This window comes from Bufo gargarizans, chromosome 2, assembly GCF_014858855.1.
Source record: "Bufo gargarizans isolate SCDJY-AF-19 chromosome 2, ASM1485885v1, whole genome shotgun sequence".
NCBI classification, from domain to species: domain Eukaryota; kingdom Metazoa; phylum Chordata; class Amphibia; order Anura; family Bufonidae; genus Bufo; species Bufo gargarizans.
In genome coordinates this window covers 470,438,387-470,463,792 of record NC_058081.1, presented here as the reverse complement: position 1 = coordinate 470,463,792, position 25,406 = coordinate 470,438,387, and the positions used below count along the sequence as shown (strand labels likewise).

Here is a 25,406-nt window from a genome sequence, read left to right as displayed (position 1 = left end):
TGGCAATTTCTCTGGTAAAACCTCTGTATTGGCTGTCTAGTAGCACCTCTTTAAAGTACATTGCGGTACTACATGTCCTGTATTACTTTCTGTGCCAAGATGAGCTGCTTCTTTGGATGTCAGAAGAGGGTAACTCCACTTTATTTTCCAGGTACACTGAAGGACCCTGAAGAATCTGCTGTCCTCATCATAGAAAGTAATTACAGCTTCCTGCAGCTATTCCTGACTGTTGTATGTATGGACTTGTTTTATTTGTCTTAGTTATCTGCTTATTTTTCTTACATTTTCATTTCTTATTTTTGGATAACATTTTCTGCTCATGTAATGTAATTTCTTGTTCCAAAGGTGATGAAGCAGTATAATTTGACCAATTATTAGTGGCAACTGAGAGGCATCTTAAACCAAATTTTAAGTGTGCTCATATAGATGGTAATATGTTTCACTGTCTGGAAAACATTGTTTTTGACCAAGGTTCTCAAGGCAATTATTCTGCAGCCTGTGTCTAGTAGGGCAGCATCTCAATTCAGGCGGCGACCTATCTGCCTCTGAGGGGGAGGCAGTTTACAGCAGGCCAGGGGGCCTATGGCTCCTGTCCTTGCTGTTCAGCCTCATAGGCCACAGGCCACTAGGCCTGAAGACTATGAGGTGGTAGAATGGAGCAGGAGGTCACAATGACATCATTGCGATCTCCTGCGCAAGCTCTCAGGCAGTGCAAAGATGTGGTCACGAACAAATTGGGGTAGTGTAAGGGGCACTATTACTATTACTATTGAAAGCAGCCTGGGACCACTATTACTATGGGGGCACTACACATAGTGTTTGTGGGAATTGGGTAGCACAGCAGACACAGTATTGGAGGTAGCGGCAGGATGACAATATTGGAACACCGGGGAACACAGACGTCTGTGTGCCAAATTCTGTAGAGATGAGACATGGATGAAAGAAGTCATCAAGGTGGTCTGGTCTGAATGGAAAAGAGGAGGAAAACAAATGTTTACCTCAGAGGAGACATCACTGAATGTACAGTAACAGGTATTTGGTGCCATATACAATCATTTTGTATTGTGTCATATTTGAAATTAACTTGGCCCATCAACTGGAAATTTTTTCTATGAGCAGCCCATATATCCGGCCGAGCTTGAGATCACTTTTTTAGATCAATGAACCTGATGCTGTACCTACCTGCATCTCCTTACCTCATCTTGAGATGTGCTGCTGATTTTGGATATATGACATGACAGTTTAAGGCGGAAATCCTTAAAATTAACCTGTTTACGATCAAGTACCGTAATTGTACAATATGTGGCCCCTGCACTAAACTCACAACTTTAAAAGTCCAGCACAGGTTTAAAGCTCTTGCACTTTAGCAAGAGCAGTTTAGGTGTCTGGCTGGCGGACAACCAGGGACCCCGAGGATAAGATACAGTACAGACCAAAAGTTTGGACACACCTTCTCATTCAAAGAGTTTTCTTTATTTTCATGACTATGACAATTGTAGATTCACACTGAAGGCATCAAAACTATGAATTAACACATGTGGAATTGTATACATAACAAAAAAGTGTGAAACAACTGAAAATATGTCATATTCTAGGTTCTTTAAAGTAGCCACCTTTTGCTTTGATTACTGCTTTGCACACTCTTGGCATTCTTTTAAGCTTCAAGAGGTAGTCACCTGAAATAGTCTTCCAACAGTCTTGAAGGAGTTCCCAGAGATGCTTAGCACTTGTTGGCCCTTTTGCCTTCACTCTGCGGTCGAGCTCACCCCAAACCATCTCGATTGGGTTCAGGTCCGGTGACTGTGGAGGCCAGGTCATCTGGCGCAGCACCCCATCACTCTCCTTCATGGTCAAATAGCCCTTACACAGCCTGGAGGTGTGTTTGGGGTCATTGTCCTGTTGAAAAATAAATGATGGTCCAACTAAACGCAAACCGGATGGAATAGCATGCCGCTGCAAGATGCTGTGGTAGCCATGCTGGTTCAGTATGCCTTCAATTTTGAATAAATCCCCAACAGTGTCACCAGCAAAGCACCCCCACACCATCACACCTCCTCCTCCATGCTTCACGGTGGGAACCAGGCATGTAGAGTCCATCCGTTCACCTTTTCTGCGTCGCACAAAGACACGGTGTTTGGAACCAAAGATCTCAAATTTGGACTCATCAGACCAAAGCACAGATTTCCACTGGTCTAATGTCCATTCCTTGTGTTCTTTAGCCCAAACAAGTCTCTTATGCTTGTTGCCTGTCCTTAGCAGTGGTTTCCTAGCAGATATTCTACCATGAAGGCCTGATTCACACAGTCTCCTCTTAACAGTTGTTCTACAGATGTGTCTGCTGCTAGAACTCTGTGTGGCATTGACCTGGTCTCTAATCTGAGCTGCTGTTAACCTGCGATTTCTGAGGCTGGTGACTCGGATGAACTTATCCTCCGCAGCAGAGGTGACTCTTGGTCTTCCTTTCCTGGGGCGGTCCGCATGTGAGCCAGATTCTTTGTAGCGCTTGATGGTTTTTGTGACTGCACTTGGGGACACTTTCAAAGTTTTCCCAATTTTTCGGACTGACTGACCTTCATTTCTTAAAGTAATAATGGCCACTCGTTTTTCTTTACTTAGCTGCTTTTTTCTTGCCATAATACAAATTCTAACAGTCTATTCAGACTATCAGCTGTGTATCCACCTGACTTCTCCACAACGCAACTGATGGTCCCAACCCCATTTATAAGGCAAGAAATCCCACTTATTAAACCTGACAGGGCACACCTGTGAAGTGAAAACCATTTCAGATGACTACCTCTTGAAGCTCATCAAGAGAATGCCAAGAGTGTGCAAAGCAGTAATCAAAGCAAAAGGTGGCTACTTTGAAGAACCTAGAATATGACATATTTTCAGTTGTTTCACACTTTTTTGTTATGTATATAATTCCACATGTGTTAATTCATAGTTTTGATGCCTTCAGTGTGAATCTACAATTTTCATAGTCATGAAAATAAAGAAAACTCTTTGAATGAGAAGGTGTGTCCAAACTTTTGGTCTGTACTGTATATGTGGTTTGTAACCCCATCTGTCTTCCCTTTTCTAGCCTACAATACATAGCGTTCATTGAGAATGTTATAGTTCTAGTATAGAGGTAGCAACAGCATCACTGCCCCTGTTGGACCCAGTAAACCCGGATCAGCTCTTCCAATGACTAATGTCTCACAGGGGGCTGTTTTCCTTTATAAATTGGACTGTAACCATGTAAAACTGAAAAATTAAAAAATTACAATATGTGACTGTCCCCCAGAGGTCTTTTATGACCTTATGGAGGACATATTATGCTAAAAAATATACAAACAAGTAATAAAACCTATACTATACATATTACATTTCAAAATGACAAACAAAATGAGAAGCCCATGGATAAAAATAAAATATATATATATATATATATATATATATATATATACTCTAACAGTGTCAACCATAATGCTAGCCACAGTGTCCCACTGCTAGCCATGGTACCAGTCACAAAGAGCCAAGTAAAAGCCAATATGCCCCAGTACTCTCCATTTTGTAGGACAAAAGGATTATCCTACTGATTTGGGGAAATTTGGAAGACATGCCGTGACATATTAAGAACTGTGAGCACCTCACCAGTAAGGCCCACCTCTCAGTTCAAATAGAAACCATTTTAAAATAATCCTGGCCCCCGTACAATTTGGATAACATATGATAAAATAAAATATCTTTTCTGTGTCAATGTTTGATACACTGCTCTATTAACCACTAAACAAACTCCTTGTCCTTTGACTGACTTTGAAAATCGACCACAATCTCTACCAGTTTATGGCTCCGTTAAGGGATCTCAGCACTCAGAATATTTCCATAACAATATGAAGCAGGCAATCAAACTGGAAAATCGCTCCCCTAAAGGGCCCTTTTATTGAAGTCTTCTAAGAGGCCTACATGGGTAAACTGGTCACACAAAACCCTCACCTGCAGTTAGGTCAATAACAGACCACCACCAACATGTAGGCATGGGCCAAACATGAGGGCACAGGTAGGCTAAATGGACAATTGTATGGGCCATTGTTTTTTCCTTTCTTCTTCTGCATTAATGTCTTGAAATTGTCATTGTAGAAGAAAGACAAAGAAGATTAAAAAAAAGACACAGATGAGCAGATATCAAGAGACATTTGCTACTAAATGAACTGGAACATGATAAGTATCTAGACAGTGAGGTTGTGCGTTCTGTGCACTAATAAAACTAGAAAATAAAAATATTTCTATAAAAAAAAAAAAGATAGGAAACAGCCTGTCATTAAAAAAAAATTGCTAGTGTCTGGACCTTTAGGGCCAAAACTGTTTGGTTGTGAAGGGGTTAATATGACCAGAACCATATAGCTGCACAGCACACTTACTTTTCATACTCAACATTTTTCATCTTGAAACAGTAATTTTCTAGGACCCGTCGAAGTTCATGTTTCTGGATTTGTCCATTTTGATTGTAATCAAAGAGCCGACAGGACCTAACAAAGTTCTTCAGATTCTTAGATATCTGTTGGTGGAAGAAGGGCAAGCATCAGAATAGAGTTCCTCATAAGAAAATAATATTATGGTAACAGTTGGTAGTAAGAAGTCTTATCTACAAAATTCTGGTATAAAAATTATTGTCCATAGGGAGCAGTATTCTAGTAGTCACTGGTGTAATAAAGATATTCAGATTTTTCAGGTCAAAGTTCGAAGGGGTTCGAATAGAGATAACCACTTTTCTTAACTTGAAATATACTCATAGCCGTTGTCACCTCCCCGTTCCCCCACGTTACTTGTCAGAAAACACAAAGTGAATTGCCTAACAAGGAGGGAAAATGAGCACAGGAGAACATTCAGAAAGAGAAAACAGCCTTTCATTTTTTCCCAGCGGTGTGAGCTTTATTACCATACATGATATTCAGTCTACTGGTTAAAGTGGTTGTAGGGGCGGATTGGCCATAGACCTCACAGGGAAATTTACCCAGGTGGCCGCCCGAACCCTCCTCTCGGCCGTCAAGTGGAAGTTTTTGGGGATGTATTTTGTGCTGCTGGCAGTATTTTGTTATGGATTGGGGTACTTGGCTCTGTTGGAGGTGGTATAATGTGCCACAGTATGGTATTGCTGGCCCTGCCTATTGTGTTGGCCTTGCCTTCCATCAATTTAGACCCAACTACAAAAAAGGGCTACCTTTAGTATTTTTTCCAGGGCCACTTAAAGTTCCCAGTCTACCTCTGAGTGGTTGTCCACTGTTAAAAACCATTTTCATACAACAAAGTAGGGTAGTCAGAGTTAATATAGCAGTGTCCTCTGTACAGGACCCATCTCGCCAAAGGGCCCTGGAGGACCTCTCCTGTCCTGCATTACACAGACAACCTATTAATTAGAATGGTCATTGTGCAATGCTTATCCTTTTCTACAGTGGTGCTGCAGGTAAACTGAACACTTCCTTTTTGGGGACTGGAAATTCTGGATCCAAAAAACACGGATACCGGCACTGTCTGCTCTGCATTTTGCAGATTGGAACTTCGTTCCCTGTGATAGAAATGCTTATTCTTGTCTGCAAAAACAGACAAGAATAGGACACGTTCTATCTTTTTTGTAGGACGGCAGAACGGAAATGCGAATGCTGAGAGTACATGGTGTGCTGTCTGCATCTTTTGCAGCCCCATTGAAATGAATGGGTCAGCATCCAATCCGCAAATTTGCGGAACGGATGCGGACAAAAAAAATACAGTCATGTGAATGGCCCCTTAAGCTGTCAGTATACTTTAGATAGCTATTGGCTGAACACTTATTTATCTGACAGCTATTCCTCTAGACCGCCACTATATTTTTGTCCTCAAAAGGGAAAGGGGAGTAAGCCGTTAATTGTCAAGGGATCTTTCTGAAAAGCCTCAATTGTTCAAAGTGAAGGAACAATTTAATTGCTATTGCCAAGTCTGGATACACCCTTTTCCAGAAGCTCGATGAAATCAGTAGCTTCAATGAACTAGACTTGGCTTTACACAATGGATCGGGCTCATCATTGGTCATCATCCACGTTAAAAGAGGGGCATGTAAATTTGGTGTTGATAGTGTGCTGCAGCAAATTCTTTTGGTCCTATAGCGTCTCCCCAAAAAACATGTTTACGTAGTGAATTTTCCATGGGGATTTCAGTGTGTGTGAAAAATGCATCTCTTTCATCTCCAATGTTCTTCAAAACCACATCAAGAGGGAACAATGAATGGGGCTAATTCGTGTTTTGCTCCACGGCAAAACTGCAGATGTGAGGGTCGACCATAATATGCAGCAAATACACAATTGATTTTTCCAGCATGTATTTTCCGCCATACAAACATACTCTAACAGTGCCAACCATAATGCTAGCCACAGTGTCCCACTGCTAGCCATGGTCCCAGTCTCAAAGAGCCAAGTAAAAGTAAATATGCCCCAGTACTCTCCATTGTGTGGGACAAAAGGATTATCCTACTGATTTGGGGAAATTTGGAAGACATGCCGTGACATATTAAGAACTGTGAGCACCTCACCGGTAAGGCGCACCTCTCAGTTTGAACAGAAACTATTTTAAAATAATCCTGGCCCCCGTACAATTTGGATAACATATAATAAAATAAAATATCTTTTCTGTGTCAATGTTTGATACACTGCTCTATTAACCACTAAACAAACTACTTGTCCTTTGACTGACTTTGAAAATCGACCACAATCTCTACCAGTTTATGGCTCCATTAAGGGATCTCAGCACTTGGAATATTTACATAACAATATGAAGCAGGCAATCAAACTGGAAAATCGCTCCCCTGAGGGGCCCTTTTATTGAAGTCTTCTCAGAGGCCTACATGGGTGAACTGGTCACAGAAAACCCTCACCTGCAGTTAGGTCAATAACAGACCACCACATACATGTAGGCATGGGCCAAAACATGAGGGCACAGGTAGGCAATATGGACAATTGTATGGGCCATTGTTTTATCCTTTTTTTCTTCTGCATTATTGTCTTGAAATTGTCATTGTAGAAGAAAGACGAAGAAGATAAAAAAAAGACACAGATGAGCAGATATCAAGAGACATTCGCTACTAAATGAACTGGAACAGGATAAGTATCTAGACAGTGAGGTTGTGCGTTCTGGCTGTATTCCTGCAGTAGCGCAGTCTAACTTGTCTTTCTCTATTGATTCCATCTGTTTACACTCTACAGAGTATTGGCGCCCTGCTGTGCATATATCCTATTTACCAGCTGGTAGCTTTGGAAGCCTTCCAGGCCCTGGCAGCCTGCCTAGAAAAACAAATGGAGTTTATTACTTTGTTCGTCTTCTGTTTTTAATTAACTGTAGTGTCCAGTATGGCTAGTTGACTTGCATTTACATAAAAATGAATGTGTTTAAGGATGAGACAGCATTCCCCAGGTTAGGTCCAGTCTAGTATGCAGACCTGTTGGAACATGGAACATTGGGCTGTGCTGACTTCTATTCTGCTTTTTCAAATTAGCAAAGATGATGGTTGTAGATGAATAACCTGCATTTTGTAAGACATGGGTAATATATTGGTTTACAACTGAATTGTTCTCGGAATGTGTGTTATGTGCCTCTTCTGACTCCAGCGTTGCTCCTATACAACCCATCGGAGAAAATGCTATGTTGCCAATGATGTTAATATTTGCTGGTGGCCTCATGACCCATTCCTGAGTATTAGCTGCCACTTCTGGACACTGCTTGGATTGTTCAGCCTGCTTGTGTTTTGGGCCCAACTCTGGTTAGGCCTCTTGAGTCTTGACTAACATCTTGGATTTGTCACTATTTGGATTTGTCATCCCTCCTATAACTGCCACTTGACTACCCTTCTGTGCCTCATTTCTGGCAGGTCTTGCTGCCTACCAGTGAATATTCAGAGGACCTTAAAGGAGATGGTCACTTTTTGGGGGGTTTTGACAACCAGCCACTCTGAGCAGATCTGCAAAGGGAAGCCTACCTAATGCTCCCCATCGCTGGGTCCCAGCTCCATAGCTCCCCAGCTTTGGCTGCATCACTCAGGTGCCCTGCGAAGGATCTGGGATCTAGCGAGAGGAAGTTTGCAAAAAAAAAAAAACACACACTAGGTGGCCAACTGCTTTAACCAGGTGCTCTGACCAAATAAGCCCAAAGATGCTTCTGAGTGTCCTGGTTGAAAAACAGAAGGATTTCATAGACCTGCACCCTTGTGATATCACTGTTATAAAGTACTGTACCTCAGTCTAAAAATGTTTAAATCTGGGGCCTGCATATGGTGGAGGCAGTCATAATGGCAGCACCAATTAATATAAACTCAATATTCCCATCTCCTTAACAGTGATATTCACAACACCCCGTCCCCTTAAAAGTGGCCTCTACAGCAATCTGCCCCTTAACACTGCCCTCCATAGCGGACCATCCCCTTAACTGTGACCTCAACAGCAGGTCTGGTTTTAAGCCGGACAGTCCGGCTTTCAATCTCCCTGTCCTCCGTCCGGCACAGGGCCTGGACAGACGCAGGGATGTTCTTTTGAACAGCTCACTCTCAGACAACAGCACTGTGCTGTCTGAGCGTGATCTGCAGGGAGAAAGTCACCCTCCCTCTGACCCCTGGAGCTGACAGAAGTTGATTTTAACCTTCATTTTTTTAATCCCCGTCGGCTGCGGAGTGGGAGGGAGCATGGCTTAGCGGGACCTGGGGGCGGGGGTTTAAAGTCTGTCTTTTGAGGTGGCCTGAATGGCGACCCTACCTGTCCCTGAACTGTGACCTCCACCGCACTCTGCTCTCTTTCATAGCATTCTGCTCCTTTAAAGCTGACCTGCAGCAGTGAAGAAAAATGGCTGGGTTGTTATGGAAACCTGGTGTAAAACTGTGTGTATGTAGAGACCAAGGACCTGCGAGCTTCTATTGGCTGATAAGGGACATGTGACGGTGTGTATGGCAGTTGGGATATGAAGAGAAAGACCTGCAGGCTTCTATTGGCTAATGTAGGTCATGTGATGTGCAATATTTGCATTTTTTGGGAATATCTCAGAAACGGTATGTGCTAGAGAGCTGAGACCCAATCTAAAACCTTCCCGGACACCTGGTGTACCTGTGTGCCGAATTTTGTGATTGTAAATGCGACGATGCAGATTCCTTTAGTGGACATACATACACACACACACACACACACACACACACATACTAAGCTTTATATAATGTCATATATATATATATATATATATATATATATGTACACAGGGAGTGCAGAATTATTAGGCAAATGAGTATTTTGACCACATCATCCTCTTTATGCATGTTGTCTTAATCCAAGCTGTATAGGCTCGAAAGCCTACTACCAATTAAGCATATTAGGTGATGTGCATCTCTGTAATGAGAAGGGGTGTGGTCTAATGACATCAACACCCTATATCAGGTGTGCATAATTATTAGGCAACTTCCTTTCCTTTGGCAAAATGGGTCAAAAGAAGGACTTGACAGGCTCAGAAAAGTCAAAAATAGTGAGATATCTTGCAGAGGGATGCAGCACTCTTAAAATTGCAAAGCTTCTGAAGCGTGATCATCGAACAATCAAGCGTTTCATTCAAAATAGTCAACAGGGTCGCAAGAAGCGTGTGGAAAAACCAAGGCGCAAAATAACTGCCCATGAACTGAGAAAAGTCAAGCGTGCAGCTGCCAAGATGCCACTTGCCACCAGTTTGGCCATATTTCAGAGCTGCAACATCACTGGAGTGCCCAAAAGCACAAGGTGTGCAATACTCAGAGACATGACCAAGGTAAGAAAGGCTGAAAGACGACCACCACTGAACAAGACACACAAGCTGAAACGTCAAGACTGGGCTAAGAAATATCTCAAGACTGATTTTTCTAAGGTTTTATGGACTGATGAAATGAGAGTGAGTCTTGATGGGCCAGATGGATGGGCCCGTGGCTGGATTGGTAAAGGGCAGAGAGCTCCAGTCCGACTCAGACGCCAGCAAGGTGGAGGTGGAGTACTGGTTTGGGCTGGTATCATCAAAGATGAGCTTGTGGGGCCTTTTCGGGTTGAGGATGGAGTCAAGCTCAACTCCCAGTTTCTGGAAGACACCTTCTTCAAGCAGTGGTACAGGAAGAAGTTTGCATCCTTCAAGAAAAACATGATTTTCATGCAGGACAATGCTCCATCACACGCGTCCAAGTACTCCACAGCGTGGCTGGCAAGAAAGGGTATAAAAGAAGAAAATCTAATGACATGGCCTCCTTGTTCACCTGATCTGAACCCCATTGAGAACCTGTGGTCCATCATCAAATGTGAGATTTACAAGGAGGGAAAACAGTACACCTCTCTGAACAGTGTCTGGGAGGCTGTGGTTGCTGCTGCACGCAATGTTGATGGTGAACAGATCAAAACACTGACAGAATCCATGGATGGCAGGCTTTTGAGTGTCCTTGCAAAGAAAGGTGGCTATATTGGTCATTGATCTGTTTTTGTTTTGTTTTTGAATGTCAGAAATGTATATTTGTGAATGTTGAGATGTTATATTGGTTTCACTGGTAAAAATAAATAATTGAAATGGGTATATATTTGTTTTTTGTTAAGTTGCCTAATAATTATGCACAGTAATAGTCACCTGCACACACAGATATCCCCCTAAAATAGCTAAAACTAAAAAACAAACTAAAAACTACTTTCAAAAATATTCAGCTTTGATATTAATGAGTTTTTTGGGTTCATTGAGAACATGGTTGTTGTTCAATAATAAAATTAATCCTCAAAAATACAACTTGCCTAATAATTCTGCACTCCCTGTTTATATATATATATATATATATATATATATATATATATATATATACACACACATATACATACACATACATAGACACTCATTTATATATATATATATATATATATATATATATATATATATATATATGTCTAGACCAGGCATCATCAAACTGCGGCCCTCCAGCTGTTGTAAAACTACAACTCCCACAATGCCCTGCTGTAGGCTGATACCTGTAGGCTGTTCGGGCATGCTGGGAGTTGTAGTTTTGCAACAGCTGGAGGGCCGCAGTTTGAGGATGCCTGGTCTAGATGTTCTTTATGCACGACCAAACGACTGGACGGATCTTTACCAAATTTGGCACACAGGTACATCAGGTGTCCGGGAAGGTTTTAGACCAGGTCTCAGCTCTCTAGGACTTAGCATTCCTAAGATATTCCCATAAAATGAGCCCCCCCCCAATACCAACTGCCATAAATGCAGTTTTACTCCAGGTTTCCAGAACAACCCAGCCATTTTTCTTTGCTGCTTAAGGGGCGGGTACTAGGGAGGTCACTGTTTTTAAAGGGGCGGGCACAGTGGAGGTCACTGTTTTTAAAGGGGCGGGCACAGTGGAGGTCACGGTTATTAAATGGCCGTTACTGTGGAGGTCACTATTATTAAAGAGGCTAGCTCTATGAAGGTCCCTATTAAAGGGGCAGCCACTGTGAAAGTCACTGTTAAAGGGGCAGCCACTGTGAAAGTCACTGTTCAAGGGGCAGCCACTGTGAAAGTCACTGTTCAAGGGGCAGCCACTGTGAAAGTCACTGTTAAAGGGGCAGCCACTGTGAAAGTCACTGTTAAAGGGGCAGCCACTGTGAAAGTCACTGTTAAAGGGGCAGCCACTGTGAAAGTCACTGTTAAAGGGGCAGCCACTGTGAAAGTCACTGTTAAAGGGGCAGCCACTGTGAAAGTCACTGTTAAAGGGGCAGCCACTGTGAAAGTCACTGTTAAAGGGGCAGCCACTGTGAAAGTCACTGTTAAAGGGGCAGCCACTGTGAAAGTCACTGTTAAAGGGGCAGCCACTGTGAAAGTCACTGTTAAAGGGGCAGCCACTGTGAAAGTCACTGTTAACCACCTCCAGACCGCCTAACGCAGGGATGCGTCCTGAGGGTGGCCGGGTTATTCCTCCTTGACGCATCTACGCGTCATCTCGCGAGACGCGAGATGACGCGCATATTTGGCCAGCACATGCGCAGTGCGGGTCAGCAAAAAGCGCACAAGGAGTTGGTCACCAGCCTGCCAGCCAATGATCAGCGCTGGCAGGTTGGTGACTTTTAAAATAACGAACCACCAGCCATATAACACATTATATTTATAAATATAATGTGTTAAATGGCTTCTGTGCTCTCTGCTGGGTCCTTTTCGTCGGTTGGTCCCAGCAGAGAGCACAGATCACAGTGAGAACAGCAAGCACTACATATTTAGCCCCAGATCACCCCCCCATCACCCCAATTAACCCCTTGATCACCCCTGTCAATCACTAGTGAAAGGGAAAAAAGTGATCAGTGTAAACTTTTTTTTCACCAGTATTGACTGTTAGGTTTAGGTTAGTTTAGGCCCCTTTGGTAGGTAGTTAGCTTCAGTGAGCGCCCAGCCCACCACACCGCTGTCACTGATTCGCTGATTAGCGTATCGCAGCGAATCGCTAATCAGTATTGGTACTTTTCTAGTATCTGTAAGTGATCAGAACTGATCAGTCAGATCTATAATTGTATTAGTGTCACCTTAGCTCACCCTCCACCCAAAACGCAGTGTTTGCCTGATCAGGCCTGATCGGTCGCCCACACGTGCGTTCACCCATGCCCGCCCCGCCGTAGTGACAAAATAAAAAAAATTTTTATCACTTCACAATCACTACACAAGCGCTGCGGCGATAAAAAAATCAGTTTTGCTATTTTTTTATCAATCACAGCGGCTTCCTGTACTTTTCTAGCCTCCCATTTGTAAGACAGGCTTGCTTTTTTTCTTGGGTAGTCTCAGGGAATACCCCCTAAATTTAGTTGACGAAATGGCAAGGAAGGGTTATTCTTCTGAAGAGGCCTACAGGCTTCTGACCCAGTCGGATGAGGAATGGGAACCCTCATCTGACGAATCCAGCAGGTCAGAATACGAACCTGTAGAAAGCAGTAGCAGTCTGACCCAAAGTTCGGACGATGAGGTTGAGGTCCCTGATACCACCAGGCGTACCCTGCCACGTGTTGCTAGACCACAGGTTGCGCAGGATCCGCTTCAAGGGCAGCAGAGTGGGGCTGGAGCTGTCGGATTACGTGGTGAGGCATACAACAGCAGAGCAGCCCATCCTGGACCTAGTACCAGCACTGCCGTAGAACATGGTGAAGTGGCTGTTAATAAATTTATTGCGTTGCTGCCTTTTTTTTTTTTTTTTTTTACCTTCCAGGTGGACCAACCGATCGACTAGCTGCAGCACTGATGTGCATTCTGACAGAAGCATTGCGCTGCTGTCAGATTACACACAAGTCAGTGTATGCGGCGCTGCAAGACAAGATTTCTCCTCTGCAGTAAAAAAAGATATGTTTGCCAAGGCTTATGAGCTGAGGAGGAGGCGGTGTTCATATGCTTTGGCAAACACTTTGTATATATATAAAAAAATAATAATTCCGGCAATGATTTATTCATCCACATCGATTCATGTGAATGGAGAAATCGGGTTTGCCAGGGCATACGAGCTAAGTGGGTATGGATGTTGGGCGGAGCTCCTATGTCCTGGCAGACGCCTTTCCCCTCTTTTTTTTGCACATTTTTTGGCAGAGATTTTTTCATCCACATTGATCGATGCGAATGAAGAAATCTGTGCCATTCATTTTTTCTTTCAGCCCGGAGGCTGAACGAAAAAATAATAATCTCATTACCCGTATACTCAATATAAGGAGAATAGCAGAAACTCCTAATGCTGGCCATACATGTAATGATTGCGGAGACCCTCAAATGCCAGGGCAGTACAAACACCCCACAAATGACCCCATTTTAGAAAGAAGACACCCCAAGGTATTCGCTGAGGGGCATATGGAGTCCATGAAAGATTTAACTTTTTGTCACAAGTTAGCGGAAAGGGAGACTTTGTGAGAAAATAAATAAATAACAATTTCCGCTAACTTGTGCCAAAAAAATATAAAAAAATTCTATGAACTCGCCATGCCCCTCACAGAATACCTTGGGGTGTCTTCTTTCCAAAATGGGGTCACATGTGGGGTATTTATACTGCCCTGGCATTTTAGGGGCCCTAAAGCGTGAGAAGTGAAAGTAGTGTAGTGCAGAATTGTAAAAAGTGGTCTGGTCATTAAGGGGGTTTAAGCTAGGGGGGCTGAGGGGGTTAAAGGGGCGGTCACTGTGAAAGTCACTGTTAAAGGGGCAGTCACTGTGAAAGTCTCTGTTAAAGGGGCGGTCACTGTGAAAGTCTCTGTTAAAGGGGCGGTCACTGTGAAAGTCTCTGTTAAAGGGGCGGTCACTGTGAAAGTCTCTGTTAAAGGGGAATTCACTGTGAAAGTCACGTGAGAGGAGGCAACTGCTGATGTCATTACTGACAAACCAGAAGCGACGGTCTTCTGCACATCTCACGTGGGAGGCCAGAGACTCGGACACAGACAACACACACGGGATTACGAAGGGGGTAAGCGAATCAACTTAAAGGTAAGAGCCGTCAAGTACCAAAAAACACGTGGGACGCCGCGTATAGGTACATTGGCGAACAAACCTTATTTTTCCCCCCTGAAAGTAAATCCTACATAGTATCATAATCTGCGATACTAAGTGAGCTAGATAAAGAGTTGGACTACTGTCATAGGATTAGACAATATTACTTTGGACATTACCCACCATCAAATGGATATTTGCAGATACTGCTGATTTAGACAACAACATTTATATTGGTTCCATACTATAAAGATTTAACTAATAAGCTGCTAATTGAATCACCGACTCAATTGGATCTTAAGACTTTATATCTCTTATGCTGCTAACCGGAATATTCTGATATAAGAAATTTACTGAATATATGCTGCTATTTGAATTCCTTATGCTGCTAAACAACTGCTGCATAATCCCATACTATAAGGATTTAACTAGTTGCATAATCCCATACTATAAGGATTTAACTAGTGAGTTGCTGATTGAATTACTGACCCATCTGGATCTTGAGACTCTATATATATATATATACGCTGCTAACCTGAATATTCTGTTATTAGGAACCTGAAGAATATACGCTGCTTTTTGAAATTTACATTGCTGTTAATCTTTACCTTGCTTACATTGTGCATACTTCAATTTTTATTTTTTCGATTTTATCTATTTTCTATTTTAACCAATTAACTATTTATTAAATACTATGTTACTCCTGCTAACATTTTATTTACAGTAGTATTGTATTTCATATATAGTTCAGTAATACTATAGTGTATATATTGTACGGTAGTATCATATAGAATATATTGTGTATATATAGAGTGCAGTAGTATTGTATATATAGCAGAATAATATTGTATTGTATATACACTATTGTATAGTATATATGGTGCTGTAGTATTAAGTAGTATATATAGTGCAGTAGTATTGTATTGCATATATAGTGCAGTACTATTGTATTGTACATACAGTATCTCACAAAAGTGAGTGCACCCCTCAAATTTTTGTAAATATTTTATTATATCTTTTGATTGGACAACACTGAAGATCTGACACTTTGATACAATGTAAAGTAGTCAGTATAAGGCTTGTATAATAGTGTAAATTTGGTGTGCCCTCAAAATAACGCAACACTCAGCCATTAATGTCTAAACCCCCGGCAACAAAAAGTAAGTACACCCCTAAGTGAAAATGGCCAAATTGTACCCAAAGTGTCAATATTTTGTGTGGCATTGCTTTAACTCTCTTGGGCATGGAGTTCACTAGAGCTTCACAGGTCGTCACTGGAATCCTCTTCCACTCCTCCATGACGACATCATGGAGCTGGTGGATGTTAGAGACCTTGGGCTCCTCCACCTTCCATTTGAGGATGCCCCTGAGATGCTCAATAGGGTTTAGGTCTGGAGACATGCTTGGCCAGTCCAGCACCTTTACCCTCAGTTTCTTTAGCAAGACAGTAGTTGTCTTGGAGGTGTGTTTGGGGTCATTATTATGTTGGAATACTGCCCTGCGTCCCAATTTCTGAAGGGAGGGGGTCATGCTCTGCTTCAGTATGTCACAGTACATGTTAGCATTCATGGTTCCCTCAATGAACTAGCTCCCCACAGCCGGCAGCACTCATGCAGCCCCAAACCATGACACTCCCACCACCATGCTTGACTGAGGGCAGGACACACTTGTCTTTATACTCCTCATCTGGTTACCGCCACACACGCTTGACACCATCTCAACCAAATAAGTTTCTCTTGGTCTCATCAGACCACAGGACATGGTTCCAGTAATCCATGTCCTTAGTCTGCTTGTCTTAAGCAAACAGTTTGCGGTCTTTCTTGTACATCATCTTTAGAAGAGAAAAACTAAAAATGCCCAATTTTAGGGCCCTCATGATAATTTCACAAGTACTCAATTCAGTCAGTGGACCGACAAAAATCCCTGTAGGGGTCCTAAACTAAATAACTTTATTGTTACATATCTAAAATCTAAAGACCTACAGGGATAGGTTAAAACTATCAGGAATTTGAGGGGGGTGACGGTTCCTCACTTGCAATTGGTGCCACCTCACACTTTATGGACCATTTGGTTATTTTATGGGCGCAGAGCCTGTCACAGAACTGAGGATAGCTAAACTACATTAAGGATCAGGTGTAGTTTACATGTGTGTTACTGCTGTGTGAGACTGAGAGTTCATTAATAAACAATTAGGTGCAATCTAGGTTGCTACCGTTGAATGTTATCTTACAGTCTCCCAGAAACTCGTAGCAATTATTGCCAATGGTAATGGAATTGTTTGATTCGTGCAACTCACATTTGAACAATTAGCATTCAGACCAAGAGTACTAATCAGTTCTGTTGTATAGGTACTGTGGCTCAGCACCAACACATAAAACTTAATTCCTGTCCCTAAAAGCTATATCTCTGTATTGTGTATAACAGGCCTAAGATATCTGCCCCTGTACAAACAATGGTGGTCACACACATTCACGGGTCACATTCAACCTTCATTCCTGCCTAAAATGCCACGCCTAACACTCCTCCACCCAACATGTTTCGCGCACCGACGCTATTGCTCCAAACTCCCGATGAAGCCACTTTGCGGCGAAACATGTTGGGTGGAGGAGTGTTAGGCGCGGCATTTTAGGCAGGAATGAAGGTTGAATGTGACCCGTGAATGTTCTGAGTGGAACCTGTCTTGTTTAACTGCTGTATGGTCGTGGCCACCATGCTGCAGCTCAGTTTCATGGTGTTGATAATCTTCCTATAGCCTCGGCCATCTTTAAGTAGGGCAACAGTTCTTTTTTTCAGATCCTCAGAGAGTTCTTTGCCATGAGGTGCCGTGTTGAACTTCCAGTGACCAGTATGAGACAGTGTGAGAGCGATAACACCAAATTTAACACACCTGCTCCCCATTCACACCTGAGACCTTGTAACACTAACGAGTCACATGACATCGGGGAGGAAAAATGGCCAATTGGGCACAATTTGGCCGTTTTCACTTAGGGGTGTACTCACTTTTGTTGCCAGCGGTTTAGACATTAATGGCTGTGTGTTGAGTTATTTTAAGGGGACATCAAATTAAGGCCGAATGCACAAGGCTGTGAGAGGTACGTGGTAACACGGCCTGGATTCCGGCTGCGAGCTGGAGTGCACGACATCACTGGTTGCTCCAGCTGGCAGCCGGAATCCAGGCCGTGTTACTATGGACTGCTCACGGCCGTGTGCATTCGGCCTTACACCGTTATACAAGCTGTACACTGACTACTTTGCATTGTAAGTGTCATATCTTTAGTGTTGTCCCATGAGAAGATAGAATAAAATATTTACAAAAATGTGAGGGGTGTACTCACCTTTGTGAGATACTGTATAATGTAGTAGTATCATATAGTATACAGGTCCTTTTAAAAAAATTAGCATATTGTGATAAAGTTCATTATTTTCTGTAATGTACTGATAAACATTAGACTTTCGTATATTTTAGATTCAGTACACACCAACTGAAGTAGTTCAAGCCTTTTATTGTTTTAATATTGATGATTTTGGCATACAGCTCATGAAAACCCAAATTTCCTATCTAAAAAAATTAGCATATTTCATCCGACTAATAAAAGAAAAGTGTTTTTAATACAAAAAAAGTCAACCTTCAAATAATTATGTTCAGTTATGCACTCAATACTTGGTCGGGAATCCTTTTGCAGAAATGACTGCTTCAATGCGGCGTGGCATGGAGGCAATCAGCCTGTGGCACTACTGAGGTGTTATGGAGGCCCAGGATGCTTCGATAGCGGCCTTAAGCTCATCCAGAGTGTTGGGTCTTGCGTCTATCAAGTTTCTCTTCCCAATATCCCACAGATTCTCTATGGGGTTCAGGTCAGGAGAGTTGGCAGGCCAATTGAGCACAGTAATACCATGGTCAGTAAACCATTTACCAGTGGTTTTGGCACTGTGAGCAGGTGCCAGGTCGTGCTGAAAAATGAAATCTTCATCTCCATAAAGCTTTTCAGCAGATGGAAGCATGAAGTGCTCCAAAATCTCCTGATAGCTAGCTGCATTGACCCTGCCCTTGATAAAACACAGTGGACCAACACCAGCAGCTGACATGGCACCCCAGACCATCACTGACTGTGGGTACTTGACACTGGACTTCAGGCATTTTGGCATTTCCCTCTCCCCAGTCTTCCTCCAGACTCTGGCACCTTGATTTCCGAATGACATGCAACAGTCCAGTGCTGCTTCTCTGTAGCCCAGGTCAGGCGCTTCTGCCGCTGTTTCTGGTTCAAAAGTGGCTTGACCTGGGGAATGCGGCACCTGTAGCCCATTTCCTGCACACGCCTGTACACGGTGGCTCTGGATGTTTCTACTCCAGACTCAGTCCACTGCTTCCGCAGGTCCCCCAAGGTCTGGAATCGGTCTTTCTCCACAATCTTCCTCAGGGTCCGGTCACCTCTTCTCGTTGTGCAGCGTTTTCTGCACACTTTTTCCTTCCCACAGACTTCCCACTGAGGTGCCTTGATACAGCACTCTGGGAACAGCCTATTCGTTCAGAAATTTCTTTCTGTGTCTTACCCTCTTGCTTGAGGGTGTCAATGATGGCCTTCTGGACAGCAGTCAGGTCGGCAGTCTTACCCATGATTGCGGTTTTGAGTAATGAACCAGGCTGGGAGTTTTTAAAAGCCTCAGGAATCTTTTGCAGGTGTTTAGAGTTAATTAGTTGATTCAGATGATTAGGTTAAAAGCTCGTTTAGAGAACGTTTTCATGATATGCTAATTTTTTGAGATAGGAATTTGGGGTTTTCATGAGCTGTATGCCAAAATCATCAATATTAAAACAATAAAAGGCTTGAACTACTTTAGTTGGTGTGTAATGAATCTAAAATATATGAAAGTCTAATGTTTATCAGTACATTACAGAAAATAATGAACTTTATCACAATATGCTAATTTTTTGAGAAGGACCTGTATATTATGCAGCAGTATTGTATTGTATACTAGCAGAAGGACCCGGATTCGCACGGGTATATTTAATCTACTTCATTTTATGTTTCCGTGTGTCGTAAAAAGATAGACAGTTTCCCCCATAACAGTGACTTCTACAGTACCCACCCCTTTAACAATGACCTCTACAGTACCCGCCCCTTTAACAATGACCTCTACAGTACCCGCCCCTTTAACAATGACCTTCACAGTGCCCGCCCCTTTAACAGTGACCGCCCCTTTAGCATTGACCACCCCTTTAACAGTGACCTTCACAGTGACTGCCCCTTTAACATCGACTTTCACAGTGACTGCCCCTTTAACAGTAACCTCCTCTTTAACAATGACTTTCACAGTGCCCGCCCCTTTAGCATTGACCACCCCTTTAACAGTGACCTTCACAGTGACCACCCGTTTAACAGTGACCTTCACAGTGACCACCCCTTTAACAGTGACCTTCACAGTGGCCACCCCTTTTACAGTGACTTTCACAGTGACCTACCCTTTAACAGTGACTTTCACAGTGACCTACCCTTTAACAGTGACTTTCACAGTGCCCGCCTCTTTAACAGGGACCTTCATAGCGCCAGCCCATTTAATAATAGTGACCTCCACAGTGCCCGCCCCTTTAATAACAGTGACCTCCACTGTGCCCGCCCCTTTAATAACAGTGAACTCCACAGTACCCGCCCCTTTAATAACAGTAAAGAAAAATGTCTGGGTTGTTATAGAAAACTGGAGTAAAACTGTGTTTATGGCAGTTGGCATTTGAAGAGAAAGACTTGCAGGCTTGTATTAGCTAATGTGGGTCATTTTTTGGGAATATCTCAGGAACGGTACGTCCTACAGAGCAGATATCTCAGAAACGGTACATCCTAGATTCGGTGAAGATCGGTCCAGTTGTTTGGTCGCGCATAAAGAACGTACAGACAGACGTCTAGACAGACAGAAACTCATTTTTATATATATAAAAGATATACATACCTCCCAACCGTCCCGGATCTGGTGGTATTATGATGAAGCAAAGCGCCGGCATCGGCTCCCTGCTTCATCATCCCTCCTCCCTGCCGACTCTCCACACCTCTGGTCTGTGTGGAGGGCAGGGCCGGCCGGCAGTCAGCCTCGGCTCTGCCTCCTACCTGCTGCTGCTGCCAGGAAGGTGGTGAGTATGTGGTGTTTATTTTTTTTTTTACTTTCTGTGAGGGGCATATTCAGTGTCGGACTAGAGTACTTAGGGCCCACCAGTGTAACTGAATCTGGGGACCCACCTTAGGGCTCCTGCACACAAACGTATTTTTTGTCCATGTCTGTACCGTTCCCCTCACTTCAATGGGGCCGCAAAAAAAAAAAAAAAAAAGACTCAGTGTGCATTCCGTGTCTGTATGTCTGCATGGCCGGCAAAATGATAGAAGATATCCTATTATTGTCGGTATTACAGACAAGGATAGGATTGTTCTATTAGAGGCCGGCTATTCTGTTCCGCATAATGTCGAATGCACACACCCGGTATCCATGTTTTGCGGATCCGCAATTTGCAGACTGCAAAACATCCAAAGGTCGTGTTCATGAGCACTTACAGTGATAACAGAAATATTAAAGATGAAGTATGATGGTAGACATTCCCAGCAAAATGCACAAACATACAGGTGGCAGAATTTACACATACAGTCACTTGCAAAAGTATTCACACCTTTTTTTTCGTATTTTGGTGCCTCACAACCTGGAATTAAAATGGATTGTTTGAAGATTTGCATCATTTAATTTACAGAACATGCCGACAACCAGTGATGGCCAGTTCGCTGTGTTCGCCCACACATGCGGCTGCCATCTTAAATCACAAGTCCGGCGAGGCACAGGTAAGTCCTTACCTGTGCCTGCGCCACGAGCCGGTCTGAAACAAATGTGGTCACCGGGAGCAGGCAGTTCCGAGAACAGCAGGCGGGGGCCTCCATCGGGCTGTTCTCGGAACTGCCTGCTCCCAGTGACCGCATTTGTTTCAGACTGGCTCGCGGTGCAGGCACAGGTAAGGACTTACCTGTGCCTTGCCGGACTTGTGATTTAAGATGGCAGCTTGCATACTTCATCTTTAATATTTCTGTTATCACTGTAAGTGCTCATGAACACGACCGTTGGATGTTTTGCAGTCTGCAAATTGCAGATCCGCAAAACATGGATACCGGGTGTGTGCATTCCACATTATGCGGAACAGAACAGCCGGCCTCATTTTGCCGGCCATGCGGACATACAGACACGGAATGCGAACACTGCGAACTGGCCATCACTGCCGACAACTTCGAACATGTTTTTTATTTTTTATTGTGACACAAACAACAAATAGGACAAAATAACTGAAAAAGTCAATGTGCATAACTATTCACCCCCCTAAAGTCAATACTTTGTAGAGCCACCTTTTGCTTCAATCACAGCTCCAAGTCGCTTTGGATAAGTCTCTATGAGCTTGCCACATCTTACCACTGGGTTTTTTGCCCATTGCTCCTTGCAAAACTCAAAATTTTGATTCGATTTCGATACCATAAAAAAGTATGGCGATACTCGATACAATTCGATACCACGCGGAAAAACACCCAAAAGTTGCGTACATTCCGCATTGAAATAAAAGGCGAATTGCACATTTTTTTTTTTTTTTTTTTTCTGTTCCGGCGTTCACACCGCATAGGAGATATTTTTTATATTTTAATTGTTTGGACTTTTCGGATGATATGTGATATGTTTATTTATTTAATGTTTATATATTTTATATGTAAAATTGGGAAAGGGGTGATTTATACTTAAAGGGGTTGTCCGGGTTCAGAGCTGAACCCGGACATACCCTTATTTTCACCCCGGCAGCCCCCCTGAGCCTAGCATCGGAGCATCTCATGCTCCGATGCGCTCCCGTGCCCTGCGCTAGATCGCGCAGGGCACAGGCTCTTTTGTTTTTAATAACACACTGCCGGGCGGTAACTTCCGCCCAGCAGTGTGTTCGGTGACGTCACCGGCTCTGAGGGGCGGGCTTTAGCTCTGCCCTAGCCGTTTTACTGGCTAGGGCAGAGCCAAATCCCACCCATCAGTGCCGGTGACGTCACCGGGGTTCCTGTCAGCCCCATGGAGAGCCCGGTACGTCACCGGAACTCTGAAAAATGCCTTTGCCCTGCGCGATTTAGCGCAGGGCAAAGGAGAGCATCGGAGCATGAACTGCTCCGATGCTCATGTCAGGGGGGCTGCCGGGGTGAAAATGGAGGGCTGTCCAGGTTCAGCTCTGAACCTGGACAACCCCTTTAATAATGTGGTGTGTTTTTTTTTACTTTTTATTTAATTATTTCCCCCCTTAGGGGTAGGACCTGGGATCTTTTTATCCCTTGTCCTATTCACCCTAATCGAGCTCTATTAGGCTGGGTTCAGACCAGAGCGTTTTACAGCGCGTTTCTACGCGCTGTAAAATGCTGAACAGGCAAGAACCAATGATTCCCTATGGGAATGGTTCTCACCTGAGCGTTTTACAGCACGTACGATCGCACTGCAAAACGCCCGACGCCCCAAGAAGTACATGAGCTTCTTTGGGGCGTCTTGTCGCGCGTTCCCGTACATAGACTTCAGCGGGAACACGCGACAATGGGCGTTCGCTTGTCTCTGTATGCGCGATTGCAAACGCCCGTACAATCGCGCATACAGAGCGCACGTTCAAGTACGCTCAGGTCTGAACCCAGCATTAGGGTGAATAGGACCTCACTCTCCCTGCTGCCCTGTGCATAGTACACACAGCAGCAGGGAGCTTACAATGGCAGCCAGGGCTTCAGTAGCATCCTGGCTGCCATGGTAACCGATCGGAGCCCCAGGATTACACTGCTGGGGCTCCGATCAGAAGCTGACACTGCCACCAATGACGGGAGGGGACCCTGTGGCCACTGTCACCAATGATTTTAATACTGGGGGGTTTGAGGGAGGTACAATGTGCCACCAATGATTTTAATACTGGGGGGGGCACACTGCGACACCAATGATTTTAATACCACTGATACATAGATCATATATAGCACACACCAATCACACATAAGAAACACACAATGCACACACCAAGACATTTATGCCTAACCATATTAAGTGTAGCACACTTAAATGGGTTGTCTCATATCAGAAATTGGCATTTATCATGTAGAAAAAGTTAATATAAGGCACTTACTAATGTATTGTGATTGTCCATATTGCCTCCTTTCCATTACATTATACACAGCACGTATCCGTGGTTATTACCATTGTGTAATCCAGCAGCGGTGGCCGTGCTTAGACACTATAGGTAAAGGTGTTGGCCTATGCACACTTCCAGCCTTTTCCTATAGTGTGTAAGCACAGCCACCGCTGCTGGATTACACAGAGGTAATTACCACGGATACGTGCTGTGTATAATGTGATGGAAAGGAGGCAATATGGAGAATCACAATACATTAGTAAATGGCTTGTATTAACTGCATGATAAATGCCATTTACTGAAGTGAGACAAACCCTTTAACCCCTTTAAGCATAAATGTCTGGCAAAAAAATTTACCAAATTGTAACCTCCTCAGATTGCACATAATCTTCAGTATATTTAAAAGGGTTGTCCTACCATAATGACTAGAGATGAGCGAATTTTAAGTTATGAAATTCATTCACGCTTCGTTTACTGGTAAAAGGTGAATTGCGTTATGGATTCCGTTACCACGGACCATACCGTAATTCTATGATGGAATGCATAACGGAATGCCTTTAGAGGCATTCCGTTATTCATTCCATCATAATAGAAGTCTATGGGCTGCAAAACGGATCGGTCCCGTTTCCGTTATGCAGGAGAAGTACAGCGCTGGCTATTTCCAGTGGTCCCAAAGAGAATGAATGGAGCAGCAGGGCATATGTGTGACCTGCCACACCATTAAAAAGGGGGCACAGGACCCGTTCCTGGAATCAGTGGAGTCGCAGAATCGGACCCCACTAATCATATAGTTATGCCCTATGGTGTGGAGAGGATAACGTGAAAACTTGGACAACACCTTTAAATCCTCCACCATTCCATCAGTATCTCTTTACATGACAGCAGTGATGCCTATAAATACGGAATATCATCACTGCCGCCATGTAAACCATACGTGTCAGTACTGGAGAATGTGACGCAATGTGCAGAATATTTTTTTTTTTACCCTTTGCAGGTCATAACCTTTAACAAAGCCTAAGCAAAGGTGCTAGAGGAGCAATGTGAGCAAAGGGCACAAACGGAGGGTCATAACTGAAACAGAGGCATTAGGATCACCTGAGGCAGGATAGTAGTGTGGATCCTGGAGCAGGGGTAACTGGAGAAGAGGCAATATTAGAGGTGCATTTAGAGTGGGGGCATCTGGAGCTGTGGTACTAATGAGGGTGCACCTAAAGCAGAGGTATAAGTGTCGCCTGAGGCAGGGTAATAGTGGTGATCCTGGAGCAGAGGTATTAGGGGGCAACTTAAAAAGATGGAATATTAAGGGTAAATTTGGGGGGGGGGGCATCTGGAGCTGGGGCACTTATGAGGGTGCACCTAAAGCAGAGGCATTGGGGGAACCTAGGGCAGAGACCCCCCGATGCCACTCTGAACTCTGCAGAGAGCAGCACACATTCATAGATCTGTGTCTGCTATAACCAAATCCCCTATTTCCCCCTCACAGTCTCCTACAGCTCACTACTGTCACACACCTGAGAAATCAACCCAGCACTACAGAGGAGTCCTCTCCAGAAGCCAGTTTTCTGACAGCAGGGAGGGCAGGAGGATGGCTAGACATGTTCTCTCCTCCATCACTGCCAGCAGCCAGGGAAGTTTAGAAGGTACTGCGGGACCTCCTGTACAATATACACATTAGTAGGAGGCAGCATCACTGTGCGATACTGCCACCTAGTGGCTACAATAATTATCTCTCCTGAAATACAAGATAAATAATAACTCCTCCGTCTTATCTCCGGGCGCAGGACACTGGGGGCCC

At 43.7% G+C, this 25,406-nt stretch overlaps 1 protein-coding gene across 2 annotated transcripts in view; it reads right to left on the bottom strand.

The window, feature by feature from the left end:
* EFCAB6 (EF-hand calcium binding domain 6) overlaps window positions 1–25,406 on the bottom strand; it is a 156,135-nt gene that overhangs the window by 100,974 nt on the left and 29,755 nt on the right. For both annotated transcript variants that reach the window (XM_044277843.1, XM_044277844.1), the window contains exon 6: window positions 4,404–4,540. In XM_044277843.1, the coding sequence (XP_044133778.1) occupies window positions 4,404–4,540 (137 nt within the window). The remainder of the gene's footprint in view (window positions 1–4,403; window positions 4,541–25,406) is intronic.